Raw genomic sequence first — 27826 nt, 5'->3', positions numbered from 1 at the left:
GAGTTGAAAAAAAGGGTTTTAACCCACCGATTAAATTCGGTAAATAAGTCTACGCATTTTCTTTATTTTCGTATTTAAGCATTATATCACGGGCCAATTTCATTTCGTCGAGCAGAGCTCCCAACTGAGCGCACTCAATATTTACAGTATGCGTGGTATCTTTGGGTAGTCCATCGACCAATTCTTGCGAGATTTTCAGTTCCAAGGTGGCACAATTTTGGGGTGTCTCCCCCAGCGAGGTAACATTTCGAACGCTCTGCAGTTCATTAACTGAAAATGCAAATAAAATGTTATTACAACAGAATATGGTAAAAGATATGTGCCATGACCTACTTCTAAACGCTTTATCTATAAGTTTCTGTCGTATGGCATCGGCATGTGTGTGCAGAACACGACACATGGCTGCCGCGTGATCCTTGGGCAAGCCGAGCTGTTGTATTTCCACGTTAAAGATCTTCTCGGAGCAGCCGTAACGAGCTGCATTGGTGAGCATATAATGCACACAGGCGACAGCAGTTTTACCATCATCTGTTACACCAGAAGTAAGTGTCCGAATAGCGCTCTCCTGCAAATAAATTGAAGATATTTAGAGATACTGTTTGCATTCTCTTCAAATAATGCTTACCTCGAATGGTTCGCCAGTAATGCGCTTGGCCACTAGTTGCGCCAATTGCTCCAAGTTGTCGATACTCAGATTGGAGAGGGTGGAAATGATTTCAGCTAATACCCAATCAGGACAATCGCCTTCACAGCAGAAGCGAAACTTCTACAAATACAGAAAGAAAGAAAAGTATCTGTAAGATATGTGACAACCGGCTAAAAGAGTTATATGTGGGAAGGCAACGCCAACGTCTCAACGGGCGTTTTCGTCACGTTCCGAGTAAATTAAAGAGCCGGGGTCCGCAACAAGTGGGCTAAACCAGAAGTTCGAGTGAAAGAAATGCGTAAAGTGTAGCATATTTGCATATGATTAATTTCATACGCTTGCCTGCTAATCAGCAAGCAATTTGTACTCGTACATTCAGCAACTGTCTCGACAAACGGCAGCCGCCCCCAAAAAGGGTTGCACAATTGCAATGGAGTGGGGTAAATGGGGTGAATGGGGAATGGGGGTGACAGCCACAAGCTAATGAACAGCTTGTAACATATAAGGCAAAACTCGAAGCAGCATTTCAACAGTTTGCAAGTGCGCGTCACGTTTATCTATGGCCAGGATTAATAAATTTTCAACGGGGGAGCAAAAAAAATAAACAACAAATACGAAATACTAACGACCAGCAGTTAGTAGCTTAAGAGCACGCCGTAAATTTATGACACTTGTTGCCGGAATCCTTCTTCTCCACCTCCAGATCCAAAAAAGGCGGCGTCGCTTATTAGGACTCGCTCTTTAGCCGTGTGTAACGGTTTAGAAATGTAAACGACGAACGTTTTATAATTATTTTATGAACTTCAAAGTTGACAGCCGTCAAGTGGGTGGTTGATATGGAATGGTGTGGACAGCCTTGTCACTTGGCGCGTATATAAGGACATTGGATGTGCCAATTGCCTGCACAGTTGCTCATTGCTAATCTACTAGAACGCGCCATATTTCCTGTTCCAACGAGGATAAATCCCAGCGAAAAGACTCAGAATGTTGCAAATTTGGCGTGTGCTCTTGCTGTTGGCCATCTGCAGGCAATCCTATGCGTTGCCCACGAACCCATCTACGGATCAGCAGCTGAACACCTGTGAGCTCCAGCTGGCCAAGTATCGCAAGTTCATACTCCAGGCCATCCTTAGCTTTGAGGATGTTTGTGATGCGTACAATGCACGTCCTGTCACGGCCGAGGACAGCTCTATGTCTGATGCCTGGTTGTTCCATCAATATGCGCCACCACCAACATCGCAGCGAGGTGAAATCTGGGCTTTCTTCAAGCTGCTGATGGCCCAGTTCAACGACGTGGAGTTTGCGACCATCATTCGGGATGCCGTCATCGAGCGTTGTCGCTTCAAGTTGCAGCGCGACGATAAACGAAATTCGGTTGTGCTTGGCAAGAAGCAGCGTTTCCACTCGTGGGGTGGCAAGCGCTCACAGGATTCACAGGGTTTCCCGGAGACAGTGGCGATTGTCTCGGGCGCCGCAGGCATGGATCACAACTACTACTAGAGCAGAGAAGTGCCAATCAATGCATTTGTTTGCATGCAGCACTATTATTATTGTCCTCATCTATTAAACTCATTCCAGAAATGTATGAAATGCCACTCAATCAGTTTACTCTAAATGTTTGAATATTAATTAATAAATATGCAACGAGAGGGTTACTTACCATCCTTGTGAAAAATGGTTCAACTAATTGTTTTGATTTTGTATACTAGCGTTTTAGGAATGACAACAAGTTATCGACTGCCACCACAACTGCACAATTATATCGATAACTTTTAGTGGACTTGCGCACCAGTGCTGCCAGAAGTTTAAAAAAACGGAGGAATAGAATTTTAAAATTATTTGCTGCAATAGATCTCGATTTTCACAAATTCGTTCAATATTCACGCTAATAAAATGCCAATAACGGAAATCAAACCCAAAATGGCTATAAGTTTCTAAAAATAAATAAAAATAAATTTGTCGACATCAATATTTTTAGTGTCGATTAATTGTTTTAGTCATTGGCGGTTCATTTCACACATTTAAATAACAGAGTGTCAAATAGTTTAATATATTTACTAGTCATTATATAAAAAACAGTTTCGTATTTTTTAATCTATTCTATAGGATGTAACAGTAAATAAATAAACTTTTCAACTATGCGGGTTATCAATATACGATCAACGCCTTCAAGTGACTTATCACTTGTAAGAACACACCCATCTTTCACCTCAAATAGCTTTGTCAACAATTTTTTGTAGTAAATTTCAGACCCAACACTGTGCTTTGATGAGCCGAGATTGATTAGAGATAGTGTACGAATCGAAGGTGATGTGGCCAACGACATGGACCAACAAACCCCTAAACCTTGCCGATAAGTAATATGTTTGTAAGCCATGTGTGGATGCGGTGAGGAATGGAAACTGCAAAGTGTCACTCACATTGCATGTGCAATGCTCAATTATCTCATCTCAGTTCGAGGGTTCAGCTCCAAGCCTTTGCCTCTGGGAACACGCTGAAAACAAATGTTAACTAATCGCGAATGAGCTATGCCACAAATCTACATTCGAAAAAATCATTAAACCAATTGATAATCGGAAAACAAATCGACAAATAAACCACAACGCATGCATTTTTACTAGACCTTTTTGCTGTTTTATTTAGACGGCGCGACTGTTAGCTTGGGGTTTTCTCGGGCAAACTATAAACAGTTGATTAGAGCGCGATTTAATGAGATTAGGTGGGCGGGTTTTCAATAACAAGTCCCTATACCTGACTGCCGTGTTGTCCATTATATAAACAAATCAAAGTACGACAAGGAATTCTAAAAATATTGCGGATTTGGTATACTGAAATAGCTATTGATCCCATTAACCCGATTTATAAGACGCATATGCTAAAGCAATCTAAAAACGGAACTAAGTTGCCATCTAATCAACCGATTACGTTCCTGGTTCAGCGCCTACACAACTTTCCAGCTGCATCGCACTCCTCCAGTCCCACCCCCAAAATCCCCTAGCGTTGAGACCCGTTATTAAGTCAAGACCCAGTCAAAGGCTATCTGCCATTAGGCAAATGTATATGCATGCCAAAACCTGAACATTGTAATGCGCCATAAATCATATCTCACACATTATACACAATGGGAAGCTGTTATCAATAGCTTATTAATTTTTAATTTTTTTGGAAAAAAAAAACAAAAAGACTAACTTCAAATAATAATTCATTAGACTACTATATATACAAGCTTTTGGTCTTTCACTAAGGTGCGATAGTTTATAAGCCAATTGGAACCCTTTTCCAAATCTTTTCATATACTCTATGATGGAAGTTACCTCTCTGCTCTCAGGTGTTTGGCCCCCTGCAATCTGAATACATAAATAAATTAATAAATCTTCCGATTAATGCACTTTTAAATGCTAGGCATCGAAAATTGTATTACGTTTTCATCTCAAATTCGGAGACATATACAAAGATGTCAAAAAAGCCGACAACACAATAAAACCCATAAAAAATGAGCAAACAAAAGGAAACAGAAAGATGATAATACCTAAAGAACGCAATAGATTAGGGGGAGAAATGTGTGAAGAGAAATTATATTCGAAATTAAAAATAATGTTTTCTAGCGTGAAAGGTTAACAAAAAAAGGCACCAGGATGTTATTTCTACATGATTTTTTTAAATTGTTGAGGTCTTTCAGCATCTTCCAATCCGAAAAGCTTGCTCATCATTAAAAAACTAGGGCAACATTCACATAATGCTGATAACATGTTCCCCAGCGACTGATTAAACATAGTCAAAAAAAAAAACAAACCAAAAATAAACAAAAAAGAATACCAAGTACGCGCGACAACAACAAAAAATCACGTTTAGTCATTGAACTTAGCATGAGAAGAGGAAGATAGAGAGGGTGAACGAAAGAGAGAGAGAGAGAGAGATGAAAAGACTTCAGAGTCGCGCGACTGGCTAGCAACAACAAGTGCGATTCTATGTTTTTTAAGGTCCCGAAAAGACCCCACTTAACTTTTCTATGATTAAGCTACAAACTTGATTAGCGCACGATTAGACACACTAATGAGACCAGGAACGGAGACGGCGGACTGTCCAAAAAACCAAATGAAAATTAAGTAACGCCCATGCGATTCGATTCCTGCCACCAGGTGGCGTTGGCGTGCATTGCTATGGTGAGTTGTGGGCGTGCAAGCATGCAGAAAACTTAAATTAACGGAACTTGTCTTACCTCACATATGGCAAACGCAAATGCATTTTACGTTGATTTTTTTTATATGTATTTCTATTTTTATTAACATTTCGAGTGGGCATTGTGAGCCTAAGCCCATTTATCAGGTCTTGCGCTATCGCTAGAGATATTTATTGCAACGCAAAAAAAACAAGTTTTCCACCTCATAAGTTTGTAAACGAAGAAAATGTATTTGTTTTAGGTATATAATTTATAAAGAAAGTAGCTGTAAGAAAAACTACAAATATTTACAATTTACTAATAATAAATTTGTTTGCATTTGCAATCACGTGTCAACATAGTGGGCCATAAATTCCAACACCTACAACTAAATTGTTACTGTCAATCACAGACAAAAAGGCTGTTCCATTGACGTCACAGATGCATTACAAAATTTACAATAATTTGTAATAGTTGAGCTTTAAATCGAGTTCACTGATTAGACCGCCTGACCCTGAACTCTATACTACGCAGGACAAAAACTTTGAATAATATTAGGGATCTGGAAGTTTTGATATAATATTAATTAAAGAATATTGTTTGGAAGATTAGATGGAAAGTTTTGAATATGGTACAATTGGATTATTTGATTAGCGTATAATATTTAGAACAAGGATAGATTAACTTCGTTGGAATCGTAAATGATAACATAATATTACAAATATAAATGAATTATTTTTCTGAGATGGAAAATTTTTCACTTCCACATATAATATGTGCAAGACAGCGAAAATTGATTGCAAAAAAATATATTTTACAATCGTATCGGTAGTTATTTATATACGACTTATATGGCGATATAGCGTTAATCAGCTATAATCGATTTTAATGTGTGCCCTGATAAGCCAAAAAGGTGACCCAGTTGAGACTAATGAGCCTTTAAACAAATCGTCACAATGATAGCGCAGGTTGTTCTCAGTGTAAAAAGGGGGAAGTACCAACTGCAGATACCCTATGTTAAACGTAGAAATTCTATCGCAGTGCATTGCATTGCCGTTGTACTGTGGAAAGGAAAACAATACTTCAGACTTGATGCCGATGCCGTTCTCCATCGAAAACAAACAAAACAATTTGCCAGGCATGCAAAACGCCGCGAATAAACAAACTACAAACTACAAAATGCAATTTGTGTTGGTTTTATTTCATTTCCACAAAGTTCAATGTGCCAGAATCTTTTGCTCAATTACATTGATACAGATAGTTTATTTTTTTTTTATTTTTTTTTTATTTTAGCTTTTAATAAGTTTCTTCCATTTGGTTGTCCGGCAACAGTAAAGACAAAAAATCGTCTGGCCTCCTATCGAAGGTTAATTTAATAAAATTTCACGTCTAGAAATCAAAGTCAGGTGACGAACAAATTTTGCCAAGCACTAATTTATTTAAAAAAAAAGAATTCAATTCTGAGACAGATTTTTAGCTATTAGAATTAAAACACAAGAAATGTAGTTTGTATCTTTTAAATTTTGATGAAAGAATTTTTGTTAATCCAAGTATTTCAAATTAAAATTGTGTTTATTACATCATTAATAGCAGTAAAAAGATATAGAGAATTCAATCACTCAACACAAAATCTCAATGTTTTCTGTTATCAACTTTGACTTGAAAAATAATAAAACTCTATCAATCATTGTTATTAATGGTGTAATAAAGTGTGTAATTTTATCCAGGGTAGTTTTATAAGGTTATTCATTCTGACAGATCGAGAATTGCAACATCGATAGGTTAAGCGATCGTTAAGTTATAGTAATCTATTGCTTATTTACATACATTTCCACTAGAGACCCCCATTTAAATATTTACCTTGCTACACGTTCTGTAAACTATTTAGCCAGCTGACTCATGAGACGGCTTCTAAATTGTCTACGCGTTTCTCGTTGCAGCTACAACGGCTACAGATACATTTGTATCTGTGTATCTGTGCGGTGCAATGGACGCATTCAACATTGAACGCAATGCTCGAACATGTTTTATGTTGCCTCGTTCGTTTTTATGTTAATGCCCCATAAGCCGGAACCGGAATGAAAATGACAAACTGATGCTGAAATATTTTCATATATCGTTTGCTCAAATATTCGTACGATATGTAACTGCCCTCCCCTCCGATGTCGCGCCCCCATGGACGAATCTATAGTTTCAAAGAAAGGCGGAATTGCTTGAGGTCGATTATGTATTTTTAGTAAAGTTTTGGTTTTTATAGTTTAACATCTGCCAAGTTTTTTTTTTTTTGTTTTATATACAACAATTTTCTGTTGTCGTTTATTTGGGGTCTCAATTAAGAGAGAAATTGGCAGTGAAATTGTGTTAAATTGGCAATCAAGAAATCGCTATATATAAAACTATATACATATACCCTTCTTACAGATCACACATCGTACAGTTTTAAGTTTTTCATTCATATTTTCTTATTCGATTCAGCTTATTTATGTTGGGAGAAAGTGGAGTTCATTAAGATATTTTTTTTTACTAATTTTTTTCTATTCAAATTATATATTCTTGTATCAACAATTTTATATGAAAGATATGCAAAATCTTGTTTATCAGCTGACAGATATAAAATTGCAATTTACAATCTCTTAATTATTGAACTTTTTTGTTATCAATATCAATCGAAACAGGTTTTAACTCGTTTATAGAACTGAAATTTAGCACCTTCGCCTGGCAACCGAAGTTAATTCAATTTCCAAAAACAGATGTGCTCCAATTGCTCAGAGTGAAACAATTAATACTTAGTAGTTTATTTCCCAATTTGATGACTTAATGATACCCTGTAAGCAGCTGTGTGAAGGTAGTTGTATAAATATATGTAATTTTAAGACTTAAAAATTTATATATTTCTATTAAATTAACAACTTTACAATCACAGATAAATACTTTATAAAATATATATATTTTTACCCCAACTGTAACAAAAGTTTATATAATTTATCCAAACCTTTTTCGCCCATTTTAAGGTGGCTGGGTAGCGAAAGGTGTTGGAAAAGCTGTTAATTATTTTCCCGTAAATGGTGACAAAACCCTATATGCATAACCAACAACCTGTTTGAGACTGGAATACATTATCGAAGCAAACACAAAAGTCAAACGCAAATCCCAAACCCAAACACTCAATAAACGACTCACGGCTCTCGACTCTCGACTATCGACAGCTAAGCAAACATATGTGGCATGTTTCGTCTGGCACACCGCAGACTATAATTAGAGCCTCTAAATCAAATACAAAAAGACAAAAAAAAAAGATCGACACAAAAGCAAAAGCAATACTAAATTGTAGTTCGGGTCTATTGATAAGGCGTCGAACTGTTTGCTCGCTCATTATCACTAAGCGAGAGAGTTTTAATTTCCACATAAAGTTTTTTTGTTGCTCTTGTGTTTTGTGGTCTCTCTCAGCTGTTGCATAGTTAGGAGGAGTTGTTTGCTTATCAGCAGACACAATGGCCGATATCATAATTGCAGGCAGACGCGACGTCTGATGCGTGATGTCAATGAAACAGTTTGTTAGTATAGCGTACCATCTGAGTACTCTATTACTATACATACGCTCTGTAGTATCAGTATAGTGTGGTACTCTGTAGTAGGAATAGCACTATGTTTACTCTCCTATCGAGGGTGCTGCCGAGCCACAAGTGGAAAACGTGATCAGCTCGTGTTCGGCTTCGGTCCAAACCACAAACAAGGCCTGGGTCTTTAAATAGATGCAAAGTAGATTTGCGTCTCGTCTCGTCGCGTCTCGCCTTTTAATATTTGCATAATAAATCGCATAATTAAGTTTCGAGCCCGTCTCTGTGTGTGTGTGTGTGTGTGACTGCTGCTGCAATGGAAAATTACGCTGCAAATAAAATTACGCGATGCAATAAAAAAATATAGTATAATAATAATATTAATTAATACATATTGATGACCAACGATCATTGTCGATCATCAATTTCTAAGCGCCTATTCATTGACCCCTTCCACAGCAAAACGATAATAGATTGTTGCATCTTGTAATGAGAGTTGGCTAATTTCCGTTTTCATTGATGTCTCCTTTTCCCCCTTTCTTTTCCCCCTCTTCTTTTGCAGTGTTTGCTTCTGTTTGCCAAATAGTTGATCACGCCTCGATCAGGTGCTCTAGGTCAGTTACGGCATGATTGCTTGTCTGATCGTCTTGTCGTCGGCTGCTGCCAAAAATAAACTTAGCGCTATATTTATGAATTTCGTATTTAGTTTATGCTGCGCAGTTTATCAGCGACACCTCCCACTTCCCACCTCTCTCTCTCTCTCTCTCTCTCTGTCCCTGGGCCCGTCTGATCACCATGACCGCGACTGCATTGATAAGAGATTAAGTCGCACGCCTCTCGTCTAAAATTAAACTTTCGGCTGGAATTACGACGAACTTTGCGCGGGGGGTTGGGGTTGCGACTGGCGCTTTTATAGCTATAGCAACTAATTAGTAGTAGCCATGCCTTTTTCAATAATATATACGTATATATAGCGAAATATTGCTTTCTGTATAGTACATACGTTGTGCGATTGCTGATAATCTTTTCAGTTTTGGCGCCGCTGATGTGGCTGATATTGGCAGGTCCGCTGATTTCATCAGTTTCAGAACCAGATCCACAACTAGACCTATGTTCAGACCCAGACCCAGACCCAGTCGCAGACATCGTGCCCAGCGTTTTGCGTGGCGCGTTTTTATGTTGTGTGTTCCCCAACATGACGAGGCGGGGACAAATCGTGGCAATTTTAAAATTTTCCAAAGTGGAATGTGCCCCAAGCAATCGCTTATGGGATGATTTTCACAAAGTCCACGCAACAAATGCTTTTTATATTGAGGGATTTTCAGATGAATAATAGATAAATGAAAGCATTCTTTGAATAGCAAATTATACAAAAACAAAATATGTTGCCAAAGTTTTCATCCAGAATGAATAGACAGACAGCATGTTTAGAGAAATGCTTCTGATTATAATTTGTAATCATTCAACAAAGTTTTCGACTTTCTTTCCTCTACCGAATTATAAAATTATACTATAACTGAGACAGTTGTACCTAAGAAAGTTGTACCTAAGATTAAAATTACCTACAGTACAATTTCTTCTCAAGATTTATTTACGACACTTTTTATGAAAGATTTTCTTAACCTATTTATTTTATTTTTCTTTTATTATTTTTGCGACTTGTGTTAGAAATAAGATTTGTTTACGTTAAAATGAAAACATCTGTTCAAACGAAAATGTTGAATAATTTTTTCGAAAATTATATATTTTATTTACTTATTATTATTTGCGACTTAGAAGTAAATTCTCTAGGGTACAAAGTGCAAATAGAGCCTTGGCTGTTTTCCGGAAATGTTATGAAATATGTTTGCTATTTAAAGAAATTATACTACAACTATCTCTATATACTGAAAACATATTCAAATGGTGACTTTCTCGATCAAAGTTAATGCCATATAACAGTCTCGAAATTACAATAATTTGTGGTAGTTAAATGGGGGCATAACAACGAAAGACTTTTGCTACGCAACGATTGCAGTTAGGACACGTCTTAGACAGGTTTCAGTTGGCCAACTAGTTTTTAGCCAACATCAGCCAACTACTGGCTGAAATACTAAATCACCGCAACAGCGTCTCCTGGCGACAAGGCAATTCACATACACACATACACACAAACATATTCGCACACTGGGACCAAAAATGAAAGTCGGCAGCTAAATAATGCATCACATCCGCTGGGGGAGAAAGATTTTAATTTGCGTACATCACAAAGTGTAACAGAAATAGACAGACTGTCGACGGTATATGAAATATATATGTACATTTATATTTGTGAATTATTTCTGCAACATTTTCAAGTGCATGCCATCAACGTGGCTGGCACAGTCTGAGCATCGTGGCTGCCACATGGCCAACGCTTGAAAGGGCAGTGGCATCATCACCAGAGAGAGAGGAGAGCGAGAGACCACGATCACCCTGAGCCAAGAGCCAAGACAACTATGTCTATGTACACACACAGGCATAATAGTAGTAAAGTATATAGGCGAATGCTGATGAAGTGGCCGGCAAAAAGCTAAAAAATGCAACGAGCCACTCCAGAAAAGATGCATCGTTAAACCGGCTTTGCAGCCAGCTGGGGATGTGGACGAAAAGGGGCTGCCGAGAGGGGCATCGACTAGGTGAACAAGTGCCGGCCGGCCGGCTTGAAAGCCGCCTGTTGATGCTGCGCACAAAATTACTGGGACTCGCTGATCGTGTGCTGTTGTGTGCTGTGGTGTGGTGTAGAGTGCAGTTGCCCGCCCCAAGTGCCACCCAAAGAAAGTGGCACAGTGGTCGCGTATTAATTGGAACCACTTGAAAATATACTCGTAACAAAAATCGTGAACCCTTCAGATGCAAACGTACAAAAACCTGCATTATCATTAACGGATCCACACTCAGATCACGCACAGCGAGAGCATCTCGTTCGTCTACCTAAGACTCGGGCCGCCATCAGTGAATGTCAACGAGTCACGCACGCCACACACCAAATACACACACACACACCACGCACACACACACACACTTTCTATGAGAAGAAATGCCGTCGATGCGTGGCGGAAAACGTCGACAATTTCCACAGAGCTGAATTGATGTGGGTACTGCGAGTACGTTGAAAACGCTTGTACGTCACTTCATGTGGGTTTTTAAATGGAAAGACTGAAAGTACTGCAAGTACATTTACATTTGAATATATCTAAACAAAGGCCATGTCTTGGAGAACCACTCTGATTATGACTGTTATGATTATTATTATTGTTATTATAACAGCGCTTCAAGTGAATTAAATCAGTTGTCTGCCCAAAGTGCACTCTCAGCTACTTATTGTGAACTCAGTGAGAAACCAGTCTAGACCTTAATTGTGCATAGGTCTCAATTGTTTGGTTTGGTTGAAGCCCTAAACGAATTGGGAAACTATTGAAAATTAAAGGTATTGATTGTGCAGTTGAATTGTTTGGAGGAAATAGAGAAAAGATAGATTCTTTTGCTATTTTAGTCAAGATATTAGGTAAAAGCTGTTGAAATACACATTTAGACTACATTCTGAAATTTAAAAATGTAATAATTTAGAATTCTTCAAGAGCTAATGAATTATAGTAGGAGATATTTATGTTCCAATGTTCTTAATATCCGCTCTCTGAACTGAATTTTGCTATGTATATTGTGTTTCTCGCAGAATTATCAACTTTGATTTTTCAGATGTTAAGTTTCAATATAAAATATAAAAACTATAATCATCTTCTTATTTAACTCCTTTGCTTACTTCGTAGTCTATAAAATTCCAATAGTATTTTATCTATAGCTCCTTTCTCTGGCCTCTAAACTCTGGCCCAAGTCGAACCCAATCGATATGCCGCTTGCATTTTAATGTAGCGCATGGGAAAGTCGATGAAGAAAAGAGATTACATATCTAAAACGACAACTTTTACACAATTCGCCCCCAAAGCATAATTGATTTAGAGCCGACAACTCGAGAAAGACAACGGGGAAAGACACACACATAAATTGCATAAAAAAAAGCGTGGGCTGTAAACCAAAAGGTGCTCAGCGATCTACGATTGCAGCCGGAGCCGAAGAAACCACTCGAAATACAGACAGTAAAGCACTCAAACAAATCTCACGAACGTTTCAGAGAGCTTAATTGTATTTTCTCGCATTTTTGCTCATCGGTATTAAAGAATGATAAGATAAAGTCGGAGGTTTACCTTAACTGCAAAACAGCAGCAACTACGATTATGAGCTAAATACATGGAAAATTGTTTGACATAACTTAAATGGTATATATTCGCATTCTGTTATTATTAACAATATACGTTTGCTTGTACATTCGGAAAACGAGCGCACGAGCTAATGATCGTACACTGATCATGTCGTTCAAGCCTGACACATGGAATGACTTTGTCTCAGACAGCGGCGCCTAAAACTAACAAAAATAGCAAACTAAATTAAAGCAAAACTAAAGCTACAACTATACGCACACACACACACACAACTGCGACTACAACTAGTATAATCAGTGCAATCCAAATGCAACGATCATCATGTCAGGCAACAAGGCAGAGAGTAAACGACACAGAGAGGCCACAAGCACCTTCTAGATGGCGCTCTCTCCCTCTGTGCTCTGTGAGTTGTGTAAATTGTGCTCTCACTCTCACGGTCTGCCGCTCTCCCGCTCTGGGATTAGTAAGTGGACTGCGCCTGGGGGCAGCAGTCTTGACGGTGAGTTGCCCTAACAACTACCATTTATTCGTCTCTGAATCGTCGAGGCGTACGGTACTGAAAGCCGGACAGCAACAGGCCACAACAAAACGCGATGCGGTCCTAATTATTCGTGTCGCCAAAAAACTACAACTAAATTACTAAAAATAAATACAAAACAAATCTATAACAAAAAGAAAAAAACGCGCAAATTAATAGTTTTTGTTCGCCAAGGAGGAGAAAATAAATAGAAATTATATTATTTCTTCCATTGGAAATTTTCGTAATAAAGTTTTGTTGTCGGTCGTCGTTTTGTTAAGTGCGTTGCTGCAAACGTTGTGTATGTGTTTTGTTAATTACAATTTTAAATTTTCTGCATAAATTTGAAATTTTTACACAACGCGATTATTTCATTGTCTGACGCGCGTTGCCATCGTCCATGAACATCGCGCGTGATGCACATATGAAAGAAGATCTATAAGAAAGTTGAGCAAAAGAAATAGAAAAGAAGTAATAGTGATACCAGTAAAGTTCCTTAACACACTGAGTCAAGGAGACACAAAGAGCAAGAGAGAAAGAGAGATTGGAAAAGTGCAACAGAGTCATATTCCAACTAACGGTTAGTTTCGCATTAAACCATAATACTTATGTACTCGTACATACACATATGTCTACTTATTACCATTATCAATAATTCCATCCATTTTATAAACACACATTCACCCGAGCATTTTGTTTATACTTATTGCCAATTAAAATTCCCTTTTCGCTTCGCAATGTTTATACTACAATAATTTTGCTCACACTATCAATATTATTCTGTCTAATTTACAGGCCCAGCAACAACAATAATAGTTCCTTGTTAGAAAGCCAATCTATAAAATGATTTCACACAGTCCACCCATATTCAGTCACAGTCCACCCGTTAGTTTCTTAGCGGACTACATGAGCGGACATCAGCGTCAAACATTGAAGTAAGTTTAAAAATACTCTACAGTTCTATAACGAACCCCACACAATAAACCCGAATCAATCCAATTTCGGGGCAATCTGAATAACATTAATTGAAATCAATTGAATACACGAGTTTCGGCAACCAATCAAAATTCAATTTTTATTTAATTTCTTCTCTTGGAGACGAGGTTAGTTAAATGCTTTAAATTATAATTTATGGAGAGGTGATAATACAATGTACTTTCTATACCTTCAGACTTATGGCACACCTTAAGCTTTCACATTAAAATTCTTAATGATAATTCTGTTATCATTAGATTAGCGCAAAGCATTTTCTGATATACCCCAACAGCTGCGTACGTGTTTTAATTCAAAAATAAAAAAGAAACAAGTTTTTTTTCGACTCTTTGAAAGTGCTGATTAATATCGTGATAAAAAATGTGCATTATAAATGAAAAGCTTATTTCCGTTTTAAAGTCGTAAATATTTTTGTTGTTATACAATCAATGCAGTGAAATATTTATAAAAGGCAACAAGACGTAAGACAATTAACTGTTGTAAAGAAATATCTTTTAAATACGGAATCTAATTGGGAAAAAACAATATTACATTTTATTACTAATGTAATTTCAAAAAGGATTTCTGAGCACTAAAGTAAATATCAAAACTTTTATGAATCTTGAAGGCCATTCCAAATGTGGGCTACCAGCTTAATGGATTTGTAAATAAACTGTTTACATTATGTACATATGTGAAGCTTTAAAAATTTGTAACCCTGACATAAAGAATTTCAGTTCAGAAGTAAACATATTTGGAATATTACAAAACGTATTCAAAATATCAATCAAACCGAAATCAAATTAAAATTTTAAGTTTTTAAACTATCTCAGTTTTGTTCGTAATAATTGCAATAATTTTACTGACCTTCCAATTGATTCATCAAAGTTATTTCAATAATTTAAAAGCAAAATACATTCCTCATGTGGATTACTTATACAAGTTTCCAGCTAAATAATAAACACAAATTTAAAAAAAATTGTTGTGTAAACATCGATGCAACACGTTTATTTACCTGTCATTGATAAAGGTGTATAACTAAATAATGACATATTGTTTACAACACAATTACTGAAACAGTTAAACAGTTGCGTTTACATGCGAAAAAAAGTAATTGTAATATCTTGGGGGGAATCGTAGATTATCATATTCTGATTTTGCACAACAATGAAACACGCACTAAAAATATGTTCAGGTTGCTCTGGTTGACAACAGAATTGCGAAAAATGTTGAAAGCATTCAAGATCAAGGCGATGGATGAAACGACCAAAACAAACTTTTGTTTTTGTTGTACTAACGTAGATTTAGAGATTGCTATACTACACACACACACACACACTCGTATAGAGGCGGGAGGTGTGGCACGGGGAAATCTCTGGCTGTTCACGAGTATGGCAGATGATGCTGATGGCAACAAATTTGCGCGTGGCGCTTCAAATTATTCCTCTCTGTGTGTGTGTTGTTTTTTTTTTTTGCCAAAATTAAATATGAATAATGTTCACATGAGTCTGGGGGTCTCTTGACGCAATTGATTTAAATTATGCTTGACCATATTTGTGCCGCACACGCCGCAATTGCAGTTGTCGATGGACATGTTTTTCAGGGATAATAAAAATATATTCGACAAATTCTAGCTATAAATAATAAAGAATGTCAAAATATTTATAGTATACTTGAATTTATAGTGGAATAAAGAGAGCGCTGATGAGATTGAAATGTTACAATTACTAAAACTATTTTCAGACTTCAATTTGTAAAATTTGTACTATCCCTAGCAATTCCTAACTCAAGTAACTCAGCAGTTTACAGTTCACATAAGCTCAAATTTTACAATATAATATTAAACACATTTTCTTACCTTTTTACATCCCTATCAATATCAACAAAACTACCTCAACCGGCTATTTATCGATCAAAACAATTGAAATGTTTCCAGCTGTATTAACATCCACTTACACAAGCAATTTAAGTAGTTATGTCTACAAAACTAATCAGTAACTACAAAAAGTAAATCAGCTGTTTGCAGAATAATTCACTTGAAATAGCCCTTAAGTGCTCTCATGATCAAAGTACATGAGTTAAACTAATGGGCAATCAGACCAATAAATTTCATATTAATGCTGGCCGAATCTGTATTATCACGAATCAAACAAATGATCCAAGCATACATAGACTCTTATCAGGCATCGACTTTATAGTTATTCCCATGTCTAGCCGAAAACAAGTTGATATGAATCAACGAAAAAAAAAACTGCAAACAGTTGTTCCAAAAATAATATGCCGAATAAATTCTGTGATGATGAATCATGGTTGAGTGTGGGACCCAAACAAATGAATGTGTATTGACAAATAGACAAATACGAATACAAATAAATGAGTGCGAGTATGAATACCTTTCCACCCCACACACACTGAGTGCTATTCAAATCAAGTGCTGAGGTCGTGCGTAAGAGACTGAACAACTTCAGCGCTTATCAATGACAGAAGCTCTTACATTATATACGTAGATAGATAGAAGTACTGAAGAATGCAGTTGAACAATGCAATATTAAGTATACAGCGCTGTCTATTATCGCACAGTAGAAGAATAAAAGACGCAGCCGGAATATAGACAACCTTATCAGGCTGATAAAAGGAAAGTAAACGTGAGGGCCGCGTGGCCCATGAGAGAGACATACGAATAATCGTACGATTGATTGCCCATATACACAATATATAATGCGCAGATATATGCGCGCAAACATTACAGTATTCCAAAAAAAAAGAAGAGAATCTGGCACATATACTAATTATGTTTTCTTAATCTTCACTCTGTTTGCAGCTACAATGACGAACCCAACCGAGCGTCGCGTTATTGTCGTCCTCAGGCTGTAACTCTGGCCTCCAAAGCCATGGTCAACAATGCATCCAATGCGGCCCAGGGCCAACAGTTGCCCGCTAAGACCGGCGGAACTCCGCTTGGCGTCGGCAGTCGCTCCGGCCGTAGCTACTTGGAGCGCATGGTGTCGGCGCCATCGCTTAATACACAGCCAAAATCGTGCCTTAGCCGTAAATCCTGCCTGCACAAAAGCAACCAAAGTTCCACTAATCAAACCACAAATGCTGCCCCAACGGAAAACGTAGATGTTACCGACAGCAGCAACAACAGCAGCAACAGCGGCAAGAGTTGCAACAACAGCAGCGTTAAATGTAGCTCCAATTGCAACAAAACTAGCGACATCGATGGCGTGGCACACTGCGAGCAAAGGTGAGTTTTGAATGCATCTTGCATAAGTGGTGGTAATCTGAGTGCTTCGAGTGCAACTCAATCGAACCGCACTCAGCGCCAGTACTTGGGGAAGTCAATGACGCCGCTGCCTTTTGGTATCTTACCGCAAATTGAACTACATTGCGGTGGCTCTGATAAAAAGTGAAACTCAATAGGGTAAATAGAAAGCGAATAGTCGGAATTTGGTATTTGGTATTTGGTATGATCGCAATCGCCGATATACGTATATAGTATATATCCTTTTTGCATTTCAACCCAATTTGGCCAGAGTTCAAAAAGAAAAACGAAATAAAAACACAGACCACAATCTATAAACATTGCTGTTGGCAGTCGAAACAATTTTTTAGACGTCATCGGGAGCACATGTCGCAAGGATAGATACTCGTACTTAGTTAGACAGATAAATATAATAAAAATTGCATACGCCATTCACAAATGATATAGCATATGTATCATCATAGGCCGTCGACGTAGCCGAATGCGATAATCTAATTATAAATATTTGAACAGCTCAGTTGCAATTTTACAGAAATTATCTAAATTATATTCACCCCAAAAAGAAATTTGTTGTAGAAAACACGCCACAATCTGTCGTCTATAGCTATATTATATAAAGATAAAAAAAAGGCAAACAAATTAAGGCTAATATACGTAGATCTCAGATCTCAGATTGGCGCCATTATTTAGCTTTCTCTCTATCTAAATATATAGTAAGTATGAACGTATGATCTGAATAATCTTGAAAAATTGCACAATGCCAGGCAGCAAATGAAAGTGTTAACATGTTTTCAGTTTATCATTTCGACCTGGCTAAAAGCTTTTATGCACTTGAATTTGACATTTTGAAAACGCCTAAAAATAAAAAGACGAAAAAACGAACAAAGCGAAACGCTGAACAAAACAAAAAACTGAAAACAAAAAGCAGAAAATGCATCCCAAACAAACATCAGATGTCAGAGCAAGTGTACTCAATCGAATACATTGTAGAAGCACTATTTTTGGTTAAGCAATGTCTAGACGGGGCTTGTCGATTGCTGATATCACCCCAAAAAGCAACAGGCGACATACAAACTATTCACATGTCTATGGTTATCAATGTAAACCAGACACACACTTTCGTAAATATAAATTGCTATGCTACTATTATGTAGTCAGATGTTGTGTTGACTTTTGCGGTTGCGTATGCATTATTTCCATCCATCACTGAGAAAAATCGGCAATCAATAAAAGCGTTGACACTATTCCAACTCAAGTAACTTGAGTTCAATTAGTTAGAATTGGCTGAAATTTGGAATCTAAGCTGATAAATATACAAGATTGTTAAATATATAAAGATGCTTAGAGTAGATCAAAAATCAAATATTTCTTCATTTTTAAAAATTAAAAAAATATATTTCAAGAATTTCCATTTACATTACTTCAAGTAATGTGAAATTCATTTTAAAATGTTAAGTGTAAAACATTTTAAACTGACAGTTACATAAAATTGCCACCTCATATTTCGTTGATTTGGAATTTCTTTTTGGGCAATTATGCTGACACTCATTAATCACAATCGGACTTCCTCAGAGAACATTCGTTGTCTGTCACCACAAAATGCCGCAATTTTAATTACCTCACGACAAGATGGGAGACAGCGTACCAGGTCACGTCAAGGCCACTAAATAGGCGTCAGCCTTTTAAAACTAAATGCGTGATAATTTCATTTCATTTCCATTCTTCGCATTTTTTTTTTGGGTGTATAGAACATTTATTTCTACAACGAGAGCAAAAGGCGAACTATACTATAAAATACATGTGAATGTAACGACGAGTATACAATTTTGAAACAGACTAAGCATGCACTCATCACGTGAACAGTTTTGAATGCGTCGAATCAGAAATGTGTAAAAATTTCGAAAATTCAAATCTGTAAATGTAATCGCCTAGTATAGAGAGAAGAGTGCGACTAATTAGTGTGAGAAGCAAATAGCAGACGCCCACATTAGTTGAATGAAACTATTTGAATTTGTTCTCTCTCATTTCATTCGTTTGATTTCGCTTGAAGGAAAGTAAAAAGACGGAACTATCTTGTCATAATTAGGAGAAAAAAACCCCCGCAAGGCTGGCATGTAAAGGTCATCTAAATGACCCTCAGATGTCAATCGAAATTGATTGTAAAAAAAAAAAAATATATTGCACAAGGTCTTGGCACAGTAGACTAGAACTAAGGGTTGTTGACATTTACGAGAGTCATTTAGTTAATCTCGAGGAAGAAATAAAAAATGATATTTGGTCAAGTGGCTAGCCATAGATAATACATTTTATAGTTGGTGGGGATTTGAATGATTATAAATTAACAATTATCATTTCGTGTGACTGTTGTAAACCCTTTTTGTGGAAACTCGTTTCGTCTTCACACCTTAATGTGCATTGCATATTGAATGGGCCTCTTAATTTCTCAGTCGGTACCCGCATTGTAAACCGGACCGGACCGTCACGAAATATGCATCTGAATTGGGCATGTGCTTGGGATCGGGTTCGGGTTCGAGTTTTTGGGTTCGGGTTTCTGGTAATGCATATAAATGAGTGCACTCAAGATAATAAAGAAGCAGCAGGCTGAAACTAAACTCGTTTTTCGATATTTCCTTACCTCAATGTGGCCTAAAAAAATAATACAAAAAAATCTCAGCCTACTAGTCAATGAAAAACTATGGAAATTTTGGTTTTCTCAGTGACATTTTTCTGTAGACCCGTCCCAACAATATCGCAAGAGCAGGAAAGCGCGTTCAAAACGAGACCTGCTCTGGGGGCCCACACGATAAGCGGATCGCCCGATCGAGCGACAACAACAGCGAAACGAAAAAAAAAACAGAGAAACAGAAACAGAGACATACATAAAACCTGTTGAAGAAAATGCAGCGTCGATTGCACGCCTTCGACGCGTGATCGTCGCCGCATCGAGCAACGAATGTGGCCAGTTCCCTCAAGTCGGCTGTTTGATATTGGCGTCGGCTAATAAACTGAGCCAACATAGTAAATAGCCATTGTAGAAAGTACACCGACTATCGTCCAATATGTATACTATATATATGTATACATATATTTGTGCTTCCCAACTGTGTGCTTATATCGGCGGGGTTTGTTTGCAATTCATTAAAGAAATATGTTCTATAATATCGTTTCTCCAGTGGGGCTCCAGTTGGGGGTCTGCCGGAAAGTTTTTTGCCTCTTTCGTCAGCCATTCTACGTGAATTTGATATATCATCAAATGACGCTAAAACAAGCCCCTAACAACTTGGTAAATTGTTAATCTTATCATATTGACTGACTTGTTATCAATCATAATTCACTATATATAGGAAAAGGCTGTAAATTATTTCAACCATAAATCAATTGAACGAGCTAAAATCGTCTATAATTGATTCCAAAAATACTGCATAGAAAAAATTGCAATGTTTTTCCAAATATCTAGGATTATAATATATTTGAATATTTATTATTATTTGTATATCCAGACTTTTTCTGTATTTCTTCGCTTCCAAATATATAAGAATATATATAAAGATATAATCATCTAACAAAAATAGTTTATTTTCTAAAAATTTGAATATTTCTCAACTCCGTAAAAATCAGAAAACTAAATTTTAATTTAATACCTTCAAATATCAACAATATCATCTTCAAATGGCAAATAATTGAATTGAATTTTTAGGAATATTGCTAAGCTAAATTTTCTGCATATCATAGTATTTCATAAGTCATCAACTCGTGTTTTTTATATTATATCCCTAGCAGCTATTTCAGTCCACACCTTTTCTAATGGGCGTGTTTTATTTACATCTCAATATCGTGGGAGTCGTTCGTCGTATACAGTTAAATATTGTGAAAATATATATGAGAAATACAAATTTTTTTTTTAAGAAAATAATGAAATCTTCAGACATATTGAATAGACTCTCCCGATCCATCTCATGGCAATTATTGGGCGTATACTCGTATTTTTGTTTTTGGGGCCGAAATGAAAATTTTGGTACGTGTCGACCGAAATAGACGAAAATAAGTATACTATACATTACTTTTCCACACTTTCTGTTTTGGGGTGTATGAGCCTCCGGAATTATGACGCAAAAACCAAAAGAAAAGAAAATAAAATAAAAGAACAGGAACAAATACTATAAAATTAATAGATCTCAACGCAAGGCTGTCAAATAAATGAGAAGAAAAAAAAAAGAAAATTCACTTGTAGTATTCTTACTCACAGTAACATACATAGTTGTAGCTTAAATGCCAAATTACTGGCAATGTGGCAAATGGCGAATTGTTTCCGATTTGTGCAATTATCTGGCAAAACAGATCGAAAGATTTTTGCTACCAAAATGTTGACAACTTTTGGCAACTTCTGTTTGTCAAATTTAAACATCGATTTGCCGAAAATAACATCACGAAAAAAATGCAACGTCGCAGTTCGAACATGAAATGAAAACAAATCCATAAACTGTTAGCATAAATATAGAAATCCTTAATGATACTTGACTTAAGAGGGCATTTCTATAAAACAAAAAAAAAAAACTTGAGGGGGGCCACAACAAAAAACATATGAAATAAAACTGGAGTGATAAGAGCAGGTTCAAGGTTATTTTCAAATCAGACTCTCAATTAGTTATGAACTCAAGATCAATACTTAAACGTTCTGTCTCGCTCATTCTAAATAAATCTTTCTCTTTCTCCTTCTGTATTGCAGTCGCAAAAAGCATGTGATCTTTGCGGACGATGAGGGTCTATCGCTAACCGAGGTTCGCGTCATGTCGGAACCCTCGAATGTGCCGCCCTATTGGAGCATGAAGTTTTTGGAACAAATCACACAGGGCTTGGTCAGCCCGCATCCGCCAGATCAGTGGACCGTGGACTTCAAACAGCCTGCCTCCGACTATCTGACATTTAGGTAAGCCACAAAAAAACATTAATCAATTAAAGAACTATAACTAATTGATATTAAAATCTTTGCGCAGACAAAAGATCGAGAGGGACTTTGTGTCGCTGGAGAACGTCATTGTCAAGGATGAGGAATCGATTGTGGTGGGCACCATTAAGGTGCGCAACATCGACTTCCAAAAGGAGGTAATTGTGCGCGTCACCTGGGATGACTGGAAGAGCCAGCAGGACATATTCTGTACATTTGCCCGGGCCTATGGTCCTTCCACGTGCGCTCACGTGGTCTTCGATACATTCTCATTCAAGATCACGCTTCCGCCATCCTCCAAGCGTCTGGAATTCTGCATATGCTACCGCTCAAACGATAACGAATACTGGGACAACAATGATGTAAGTATTGATCAAACAAATCCACAAAGAGGCAGTCAATAATTTGAAATTTCTCTTTACAGGGTAAAAACTATACCATCAGCAAGAGATCGCCCTTCTACTATAATGCTCTGTCGCCCTATGATAAGGGACAAAATCGCAATTCCAGTCAGCAATTGCGATCGACTTTAACGGATGCTTTGTCCAAGGCCCAGCAACAGAGCAACTGGACCCAGGAGACCAATACGCCCTATTGGTAGAGAACACTGCACATTGAGATTTGAGAGTGTAAATTAAAGCTAACTGTATGTAGCTATAAACAGGTCTGTCCGGCTGGATACGTCGCGTATGGGGATCCACCCATGAGGGTCTAAGAGGACCTTCGACTGTTCAGCCCCAAGTGGAATTGATTTCCAACTGACCCGTCCTAGAATTGGCTCTGAGGTGTTTGTACGCAGGGGGGGAAGAGTAAAGAAAACTCATCATTTTTATAACCATAACCAGAACCTGGTACCTGGTAATCCCAAAATGTGCCATTGACTTGAGGTACAATCAAACAGAAACTACTTTAAAATCTAAGCTAAAATCGAGTTTTATAAAAACCAACTCAATGGAATTTCAAGATCATATCTTTGTAGTACATATGTTATATCTCTAAAGAAACAAACAAATTGTTCTATGTTTGATTGTCAAGTTTTAATTTTCATATCATATTTTTTTTCGCTTTTAATTTTTTAATTTGTATTTTATGTTTGCCTGTATGTGTGATTGATTGTCTACTATATATATAAACGTGTAACTGATATTAGTTTAGAAACGAAACAAGTCAAAAACAAAAGATTTAAAAAAAAAAAACAAAAACAAATACTAAAGCGTGAGTTATCCTAGCAAACCATTGTTTCGAAATTATCATCAAATAAAGAAACAACAACAACAAAATTCAATTCAAAACACAAAACGAATATATCAAAAAAAAATTATAGTTTTTAAGTTTTTGCATGAGAAAATTTTGTTTTTATTTTTTATTATTATTATTTTTGGTTATTTGAAACTCTAAGACTGAAATGGCTTGTTATGGAGAAAACACGTCCTGCAATTCACTATTAAACAACAACAACAACAAAAACTACAAAAATATACAAAATATAATATGAAACATCACATTAAACAACAGTTCAATGTCTCTAATTGTTTTTGTGCCTGTGAACCCGACTTTGAAACTTAGTTTTAAGCAAACTGTACATAGATTACAACCATATATATACACGTAGTTATATATCATATACCAGAAAATTGCCTGTTATATACATTTATATACATTTTACCTATGCGTTTAGTTTTTTAAAGAATTAGCTGTAGTCCTTAGAGGTTATTTAGTTATAAGTTGCCCCAAAAGGCCCCCTAAAAATCTGACAACAATTTGTCAACTAAAACTTTATGATTATTTAGTTTTTAACAGATTTGCCAATTGCAACAAACATGTTGCAAGAACACAACATGTACACACAGTGAAATTATGATACAACGAGCTAACATATTATATAATATTATTATGCTCATTTGTCATAAAAATAAAATATTTTTGAAAAGAAAAAATTCTATATTGTTTTTATTTATACTGGTTTATTTTTAAGTTTCTACAAATTTACGTAAGGATTGCTCCATCGATAAATCTACATAGAAAGTCTGTATTCCTTACTGCTCATTTCCGTGAACCGAATTCCTTTACAGATTGCATTTGCATTCGGGTTTCCATTTGACCTTAAATCAAAATGTCATCGTTGATGCACTTTAAACAAGTTTTAATATCAGTGAAATCTCGCGATGGGGTTCCAGGTTATCTCAATTCACAATCACTTTTTAACGTACTTAGTATAGTCGTAAAGTCGTAGTATGCCGCCAGTGATTATGCAATTTGCAGTAGCAAAACGTGTAAGTCATAAACCAGCTTTCAGCTTTTGCTCACTCAGAAATAAATACAATAGGTATATTTAGTGTTATATTTTATAATTTAATTTATTCAGAGGATGCGGGATTATTTCTGTTTTCTTTTTTTCTAATGGCATTTAAATAGCGTATCATATCTATTGCATAATATCATATTTTCTTGCCTACAGTTCAACAATTGTTCTTTCGAGTTATCGGAGAACCAACATACATCGTTCAGTATAAACTAAGATACATATGTAATCATATATATGGGAGTGGGGGGCACATATACAATACACATGTTAACTCATAATATACATAGAATTTGTAGATCTCTAAATACTTAAAAGTTGAGTAAAGCTAAGAAATGTACTTTTGTAAGAATGTAGTTTGCAGATTGCAAAGAAAGTTCTGTAAAAATGCTCAAAGTTGTTTTGGAATGGTCAAAAGGCCGTCGAAATGCGAAATGCCGCTTTTACATAAAGCGATAAAAACATAGTGAAAAAGGATGTAGTATGAATTGTAGTATGTTGCTTCGCCAGCTCGCCTTTCAGCTATTGTTTTTGTTTTTCTGTTCTTGTCTCGTTCCGGTTCTTGTCCATCTCTTGAATATTTTGTTTGTATGATTTAGACTAAATATCGATATTATTTTGCATAGGTATCTTTTGTTTTTGATGTCTATTGAGCCTTCTCCTTAGCAATCAGGCTGGCAGGCTTCTCTGGTGGTGGTGGGCGGGGAATGCCCAGAGCGACCTTAACACCATCATAGATGAACCATTGCAGGGCAGTGAGTGTACCAATCATAATGATACGTGGCGTCAAACCGTTCCACATGCCCATGAAGCCCAGGCTCTTCACAATGCTGCCAGCGGTGGCGCCCTTAGTCTGGTTCAGCTTGGAGACAACCACATCAGCGGGATGCGAGACAACGGCGCAGAAGACACCGGCAATGTAACCAGCGGCGAAGGTCACCACCAACTGTTCACCCTTGCTGCAATCAGCACGTGGCTTGGGCACCACATACCTATTTTAAATAAATGATATATAATAAATACACGGTCGCAATAGACGCAAATGAGAATTAACAACTCACTTGTAGAGCAGCTCGACGGTACGCTCGAAGCAAGCGAACTTCATCATGGTGTAGGGAATTTGACGCATCCACAATGGAACCAGACCCTTGTAGAAGGCAGCGACGCCCTCCTCCTTCAGCATCTTTGGCACAGCCTCACGGAAAGTGTTAGCATAGCCGGGCACTGTCTGAATCTTAACCTTGGCGGCCTCGAAGGGAGATAGCGCAATATCGGCAAAGACCTCAGCGGAAGCGGAAGCAGCCAGATACAAGTAGGTGCGATACAGATACGAGTTCTCCTCGCCAATGATATCGGCATACTTTACTTTGAACACCTCGTACAGACCGAACTTGCACAGACCCTGGGTAATCAAATACATATCATGTGATTATTATGGCTTATGTAACAATTAAGGCCACTCACCTGAGCCGAATAACCGATGAGTGTTGGGAACCAGCCCTTAGCCAGACCACGAGCTCCCTCCTCGGCAACGGTGACCTTGAAGCCATGGAACAGATTCTTGTACTTGGCTGGGTCCACCTGCAGACGGCACTTGACCAAATCCAATGGCACCACAAAGGTGTGAGTTGTACCACAGCTGAGAATACCACCAATACCGCACAGAGCGAAGTATTTGTTGCTGCCAAACTCGCAGGAGTCCTTCGACGCCGTCGCAGCCGCGGCAATCTCGCGTCCCACTACGGGCTGAGGATCATTGCTAATGGCTGGCACAGCTGCTGGCGCCGTCGTTGCGTTGCCGCCATCGGCGCATTGCACGCGCGTGAAGGGGGAACGGAAGGGCGAGTTAGCAGCGGTTTGAAAGAATGACGAGAACATTGTTAACGTTAAACAGTGGCGTTGTCGACTTTTGTCTAGAATCTGCAAAAGACGCACAAAAAGAAAAGCAGCGATAAGTATATAATTAGCACTCACACACGTTTGCCTAATTTAATCAGCTGCTTTTGCGGGTCAAAGCAAGAAATTTTTCACTGGGTCGTTTTGATTCACTTTTTCTAGGTTACATAACGCCATGCAAAAATAATATTTGTTGCAAATCGTTAAATCACAATGCGGGCTGCAGTAAAAAACACTTACAATTCAACCATTTAAATAAAAGCAACAATTTTGATGAATTTTGTATGTTGAATTGAGCATGTGATTAGATTTTCTTATGCAATTAAAATACTTTACTATTTTCCCACTTACGTTACAGCCGTCCGTGGCGTGTCAAGGAATCGGATTCAAAGAATGAGCTGCAGTGTTACCGCACTCCTCTTTAGTCAAAAAAGTACAAAAGTGTTCTGCTTTAAAGAATATGCACAAAAAGAAAGCACGAAACTTTGAGGGGCATTTATTTAGCAAATGTCAGAAACATGGTCACTCTTAATATCAGATGAGCACGTTGAGCGGGCAGTTCGAAAAATGTTGCTATGCATACAAAGAAAAACTTATCAATTAAAAGCCCATTTTAGATGGCAACTAGCATTACGTACAATTTACAAACTATTCTTAAATATCTTACAATGTATTTAATTTTTATATTCTACTATTTTGGTCAAGCTTTCGCGTTCAAGCGCTTTAATGGTTTCTTTTTAGTATAATGACTTGGATGGTGACGCCAGTGTGCTTCCAGATTTCCGAGTTGTTTAAAAGCTTTTGGGCATTTTCGACAAGCAAAAGGCGTCTCTCCAGTGTGACAGCGACGATGTACTATGAGTGCACTGGCTTGGACGAAGCGCTTTGGACATTCCTCGCATTTATAGGGACGCTCTCCAGTATGTGTGCGGATATGATTTTTTAGATTGCCTTTGGTGCTCGCAGTTATTCCACAATACGGGCATTTAGGGACCTCATACTCAAATTCATTCAAGTGCAATTTTTTGACAGGGGAACACTTTTTAACATGCCGTGAATTCTTACTGTCCTTAACAGGTGTAGAATTAGACTTCACGCGTCGCAGTCTGAACGGATATGGGCTTGACGGAGATTTCTCTTCTTTAATTTGATTGATTTCCCTCATTGGCTGTACATGTTGAATTTTGGACTCCTCCATTGGCAGAAAATCATCAAGCATATTGCAGAGTTCGACGAGTTCCGGATCTGGTTGCACAAACTCCACTTTAATTTTTGTTGTTTGACGATGGTCGATAAAAAGCTGATGGTTTCGCTCCATCATACGTTTAA

At 37.4% G+C, this 27826-nt stretch overlaps 4 protein-coding genes and 1 long non-coding RNA gene across 8 annotated transcripts; 3 read left to right on the top strand and 2 right to left on the bottom strand.

The window, feature by feature from the left end:
- Positions 1-44: 44 nt before the first annotated feature.
- LOC133843686 (COMM domain-containing protein 4) lies at positions 45-2460 on the bottom strand. 2 transcript variants are annotated; one of them, XM_062277333.1, is made up of 4 exons: positions 2307-2460; positions 626-766; positions 334-565; positions 45-270 (listed from the first exon to the last, which is right to left on the bottom strand). In XM_062277333.1, exons 1-4 carry the CDS (start codon positions 2307-2309, stop codon positions 50-52), a joined length of 597 nt encoding a protein of 198 aa, XP_062133317.1. In that variant the 5' UTR covers positions 2310-2460; the 3' UTR covers positions 45-49. The 2 variants fall into 2 exon arrangements, with proteins under 2 accessions (XP_062133317.1, XP_062133318.1); XM_062277334.1 differs by lacking the exon at positions 2307-2460 and adding an exon at positions 1273-1409.
- On the top strand, positions 1585-2276 carry LOC133843687 (leucokinin). The gene has a single exon (XM_062277336.1). It carries the CDS (start codon positions 1631-1633, stop codon positions 2144-2146), a length of 516 nt encoding a protein of 171 aa, XP_062133320.1. The 5' UTR covers positions 1585-1630; the 3' UTR covers positions 2147-2276.
- A 10667-nt stretch (positions 2461-13127) lies between the features above and the next one.
- LOC133843387 (protein phosphatase 1 regulatory subunit 3B) lies at positions 13128-23501 on the top strand. 2 transcript variants are annotated; one of them, XM_062276905.1, is made up of 6 exons: positions 13129-13697; positions 13913-14052; positions 16911-17336; positions 22081-22281; positions 22349-22661; positions 22724-23501. In XM_062276905.1, exons 2-6 carry the CDS (start codon positions 13961-13963, stop codon positions 22898-22900), a joined length of 1209 nt encoding a protein of 402 aa, XP_062132889.1. In that variant the 5' UTR covers positions 13129-13697; positions 13913-13960; the 3' UTR covers positions 22901-23501. The 2 variants fall into 2 exon arrangements, with proteins under 2 accessions (XP_062132890.1, XP_062132889.1); XM_062276906.1 differs by lacking the exon at positions 13913-14052 and having other exon boundaries at positions 13128-13697.
- Positions 14063-16396, top strand: LOC133843390 (uncharacterized). Its single transcript, XR_009894501.1, has 2 exons — positions 14063-14220; positions 14289-16396. It is a non-coding gene; the product is annotated as an uncharacterized LOC133843390 (long non-coding RNA).
- A 1129-nt stretch (positions 23502-24630) lies between the features above and the next one.
- Positions 24631-26985, bottom strand: LOC133843389 (solute carrier family 25 member 3). 2 transcript variants are annotated; one of them, XM_062276907.1, is made up of 4 exons: positions 26849-26985; positions 26066-26521; positions 25663-26003; positions 24631-25593 (listed from the first exon to the last, which is right to left on the bottom strand). In XM_062276907.1, the coding sequence occupies exons 2-4, from the start codon at positions 26477-26479 to the stop codon at positions 25248-25250; spliced, it is 1101 nt and encodes a 366-aa protein (XP_062132891.1). In that variant the 5' UTR covers positions 26480-26521; positions 26849-26985; the 3' UTR covers positions 24631-25247. The 2 variants fall into 2 exon arrangements, with proteins under 2 accessions (XP_062132891.1, XP_062132892.1); XM_062276908.1 differs by lacking the exon at positions 26849-26985 and adding an exon at positions 26738-26756.
- Positions 26986-27826: the final 841 nt, after the last annotated feature.

The sequence above is a fragment of the Drosophila sulfurigaster genome, chromosome 3 (genome assembly GCF_023558435.1).
Source record: "Drosophila sulfurigaster albostrigata strain 15112-1811.04 chromosome 3, ASM2355843v2, whole genome shotgun sequence".
Taxonomy (NCBI): Eukaryota; Metazoa; Arthropoda; class Insecta; order Diptera; family Drosophilidae; genus Drosophila; species Drosophila sulfurigaster.
The sequence above is the reverse complement of the archived record's forward strand: the minus strand, read 5'-3'. Positions and strand labels throughout refer to the sequence as shown.

Excerpts from the sequence above, each read along its gene's own strand:
- LOC133843389 (XM_062276907.1), bottom strand. The coding sequence starts at position 26,479 with ATGTTCTCGTCATTCTTTCAAACCGCTGCTAACTCGCCCTTCCGTTCC. Across the intron at positions 26,004-26,065 it reads TCATCGGTTATTCGGCTCAG|GGTCTGTGCAAGTTCGGTCT; the intron begins GTGAGTGGCCTT and ends TTGATTACCCAG. Across the intron at positions 25,594-25,662 it reads ACCGTCGAGCTGCTCTACAA|GTATGTGGTGCCCAAGCCAC; the intron begins GTGAGTTGTTAA and ends TATTTAAAATAG.
- LOC133843687 (XM_062277336.1), top strand. The coding sequence starts at position 1,631 with ATGTTGCAAATTTGGCGTGTGCTCTTGCTGTTGGCCATCTGCAGGCAA.
- LOC133843387 (XM_062276905.1), top strand. The coding sequence starts at position 13,961 with ATGATTTCACACAGTCCACCCATATTCAGTCACAGTCCACCCGTTAGT. Across the intron at positions 17,337-22,080 it reads GTGGCACACTGCGAGCAAAG|TCGCAAAAAGCATGTGATCT; the intron begins GTGAGTTTTGAA and ends TCTGTATTGCAG. Across the intron at positions 22,282-22,348 it reads TCCGACTATCTGACATTTAG|ACAAAAGATCGAGAGGGACT; the intron begins GTAAGCCACAAA and ends ATCTTTGCGCAG.
- LOC133843686 (XM_062277333.1), bottom strand. Across the intron at positions 566-625 it reads TTACTGGCGAACCATTCGAG|GAGAGCGCTATTCGGACACT; the intron begins GTAAGCATTATT and ends ATTTATTTGCAG. Across the intron at positions 271-333 it reads TATAGATAAAGCGTTTAGAA|TTAATGAACTGCAGAGCGTT; the intron begins GTAGGTCATGGC and ends TTGCATTTTCAG.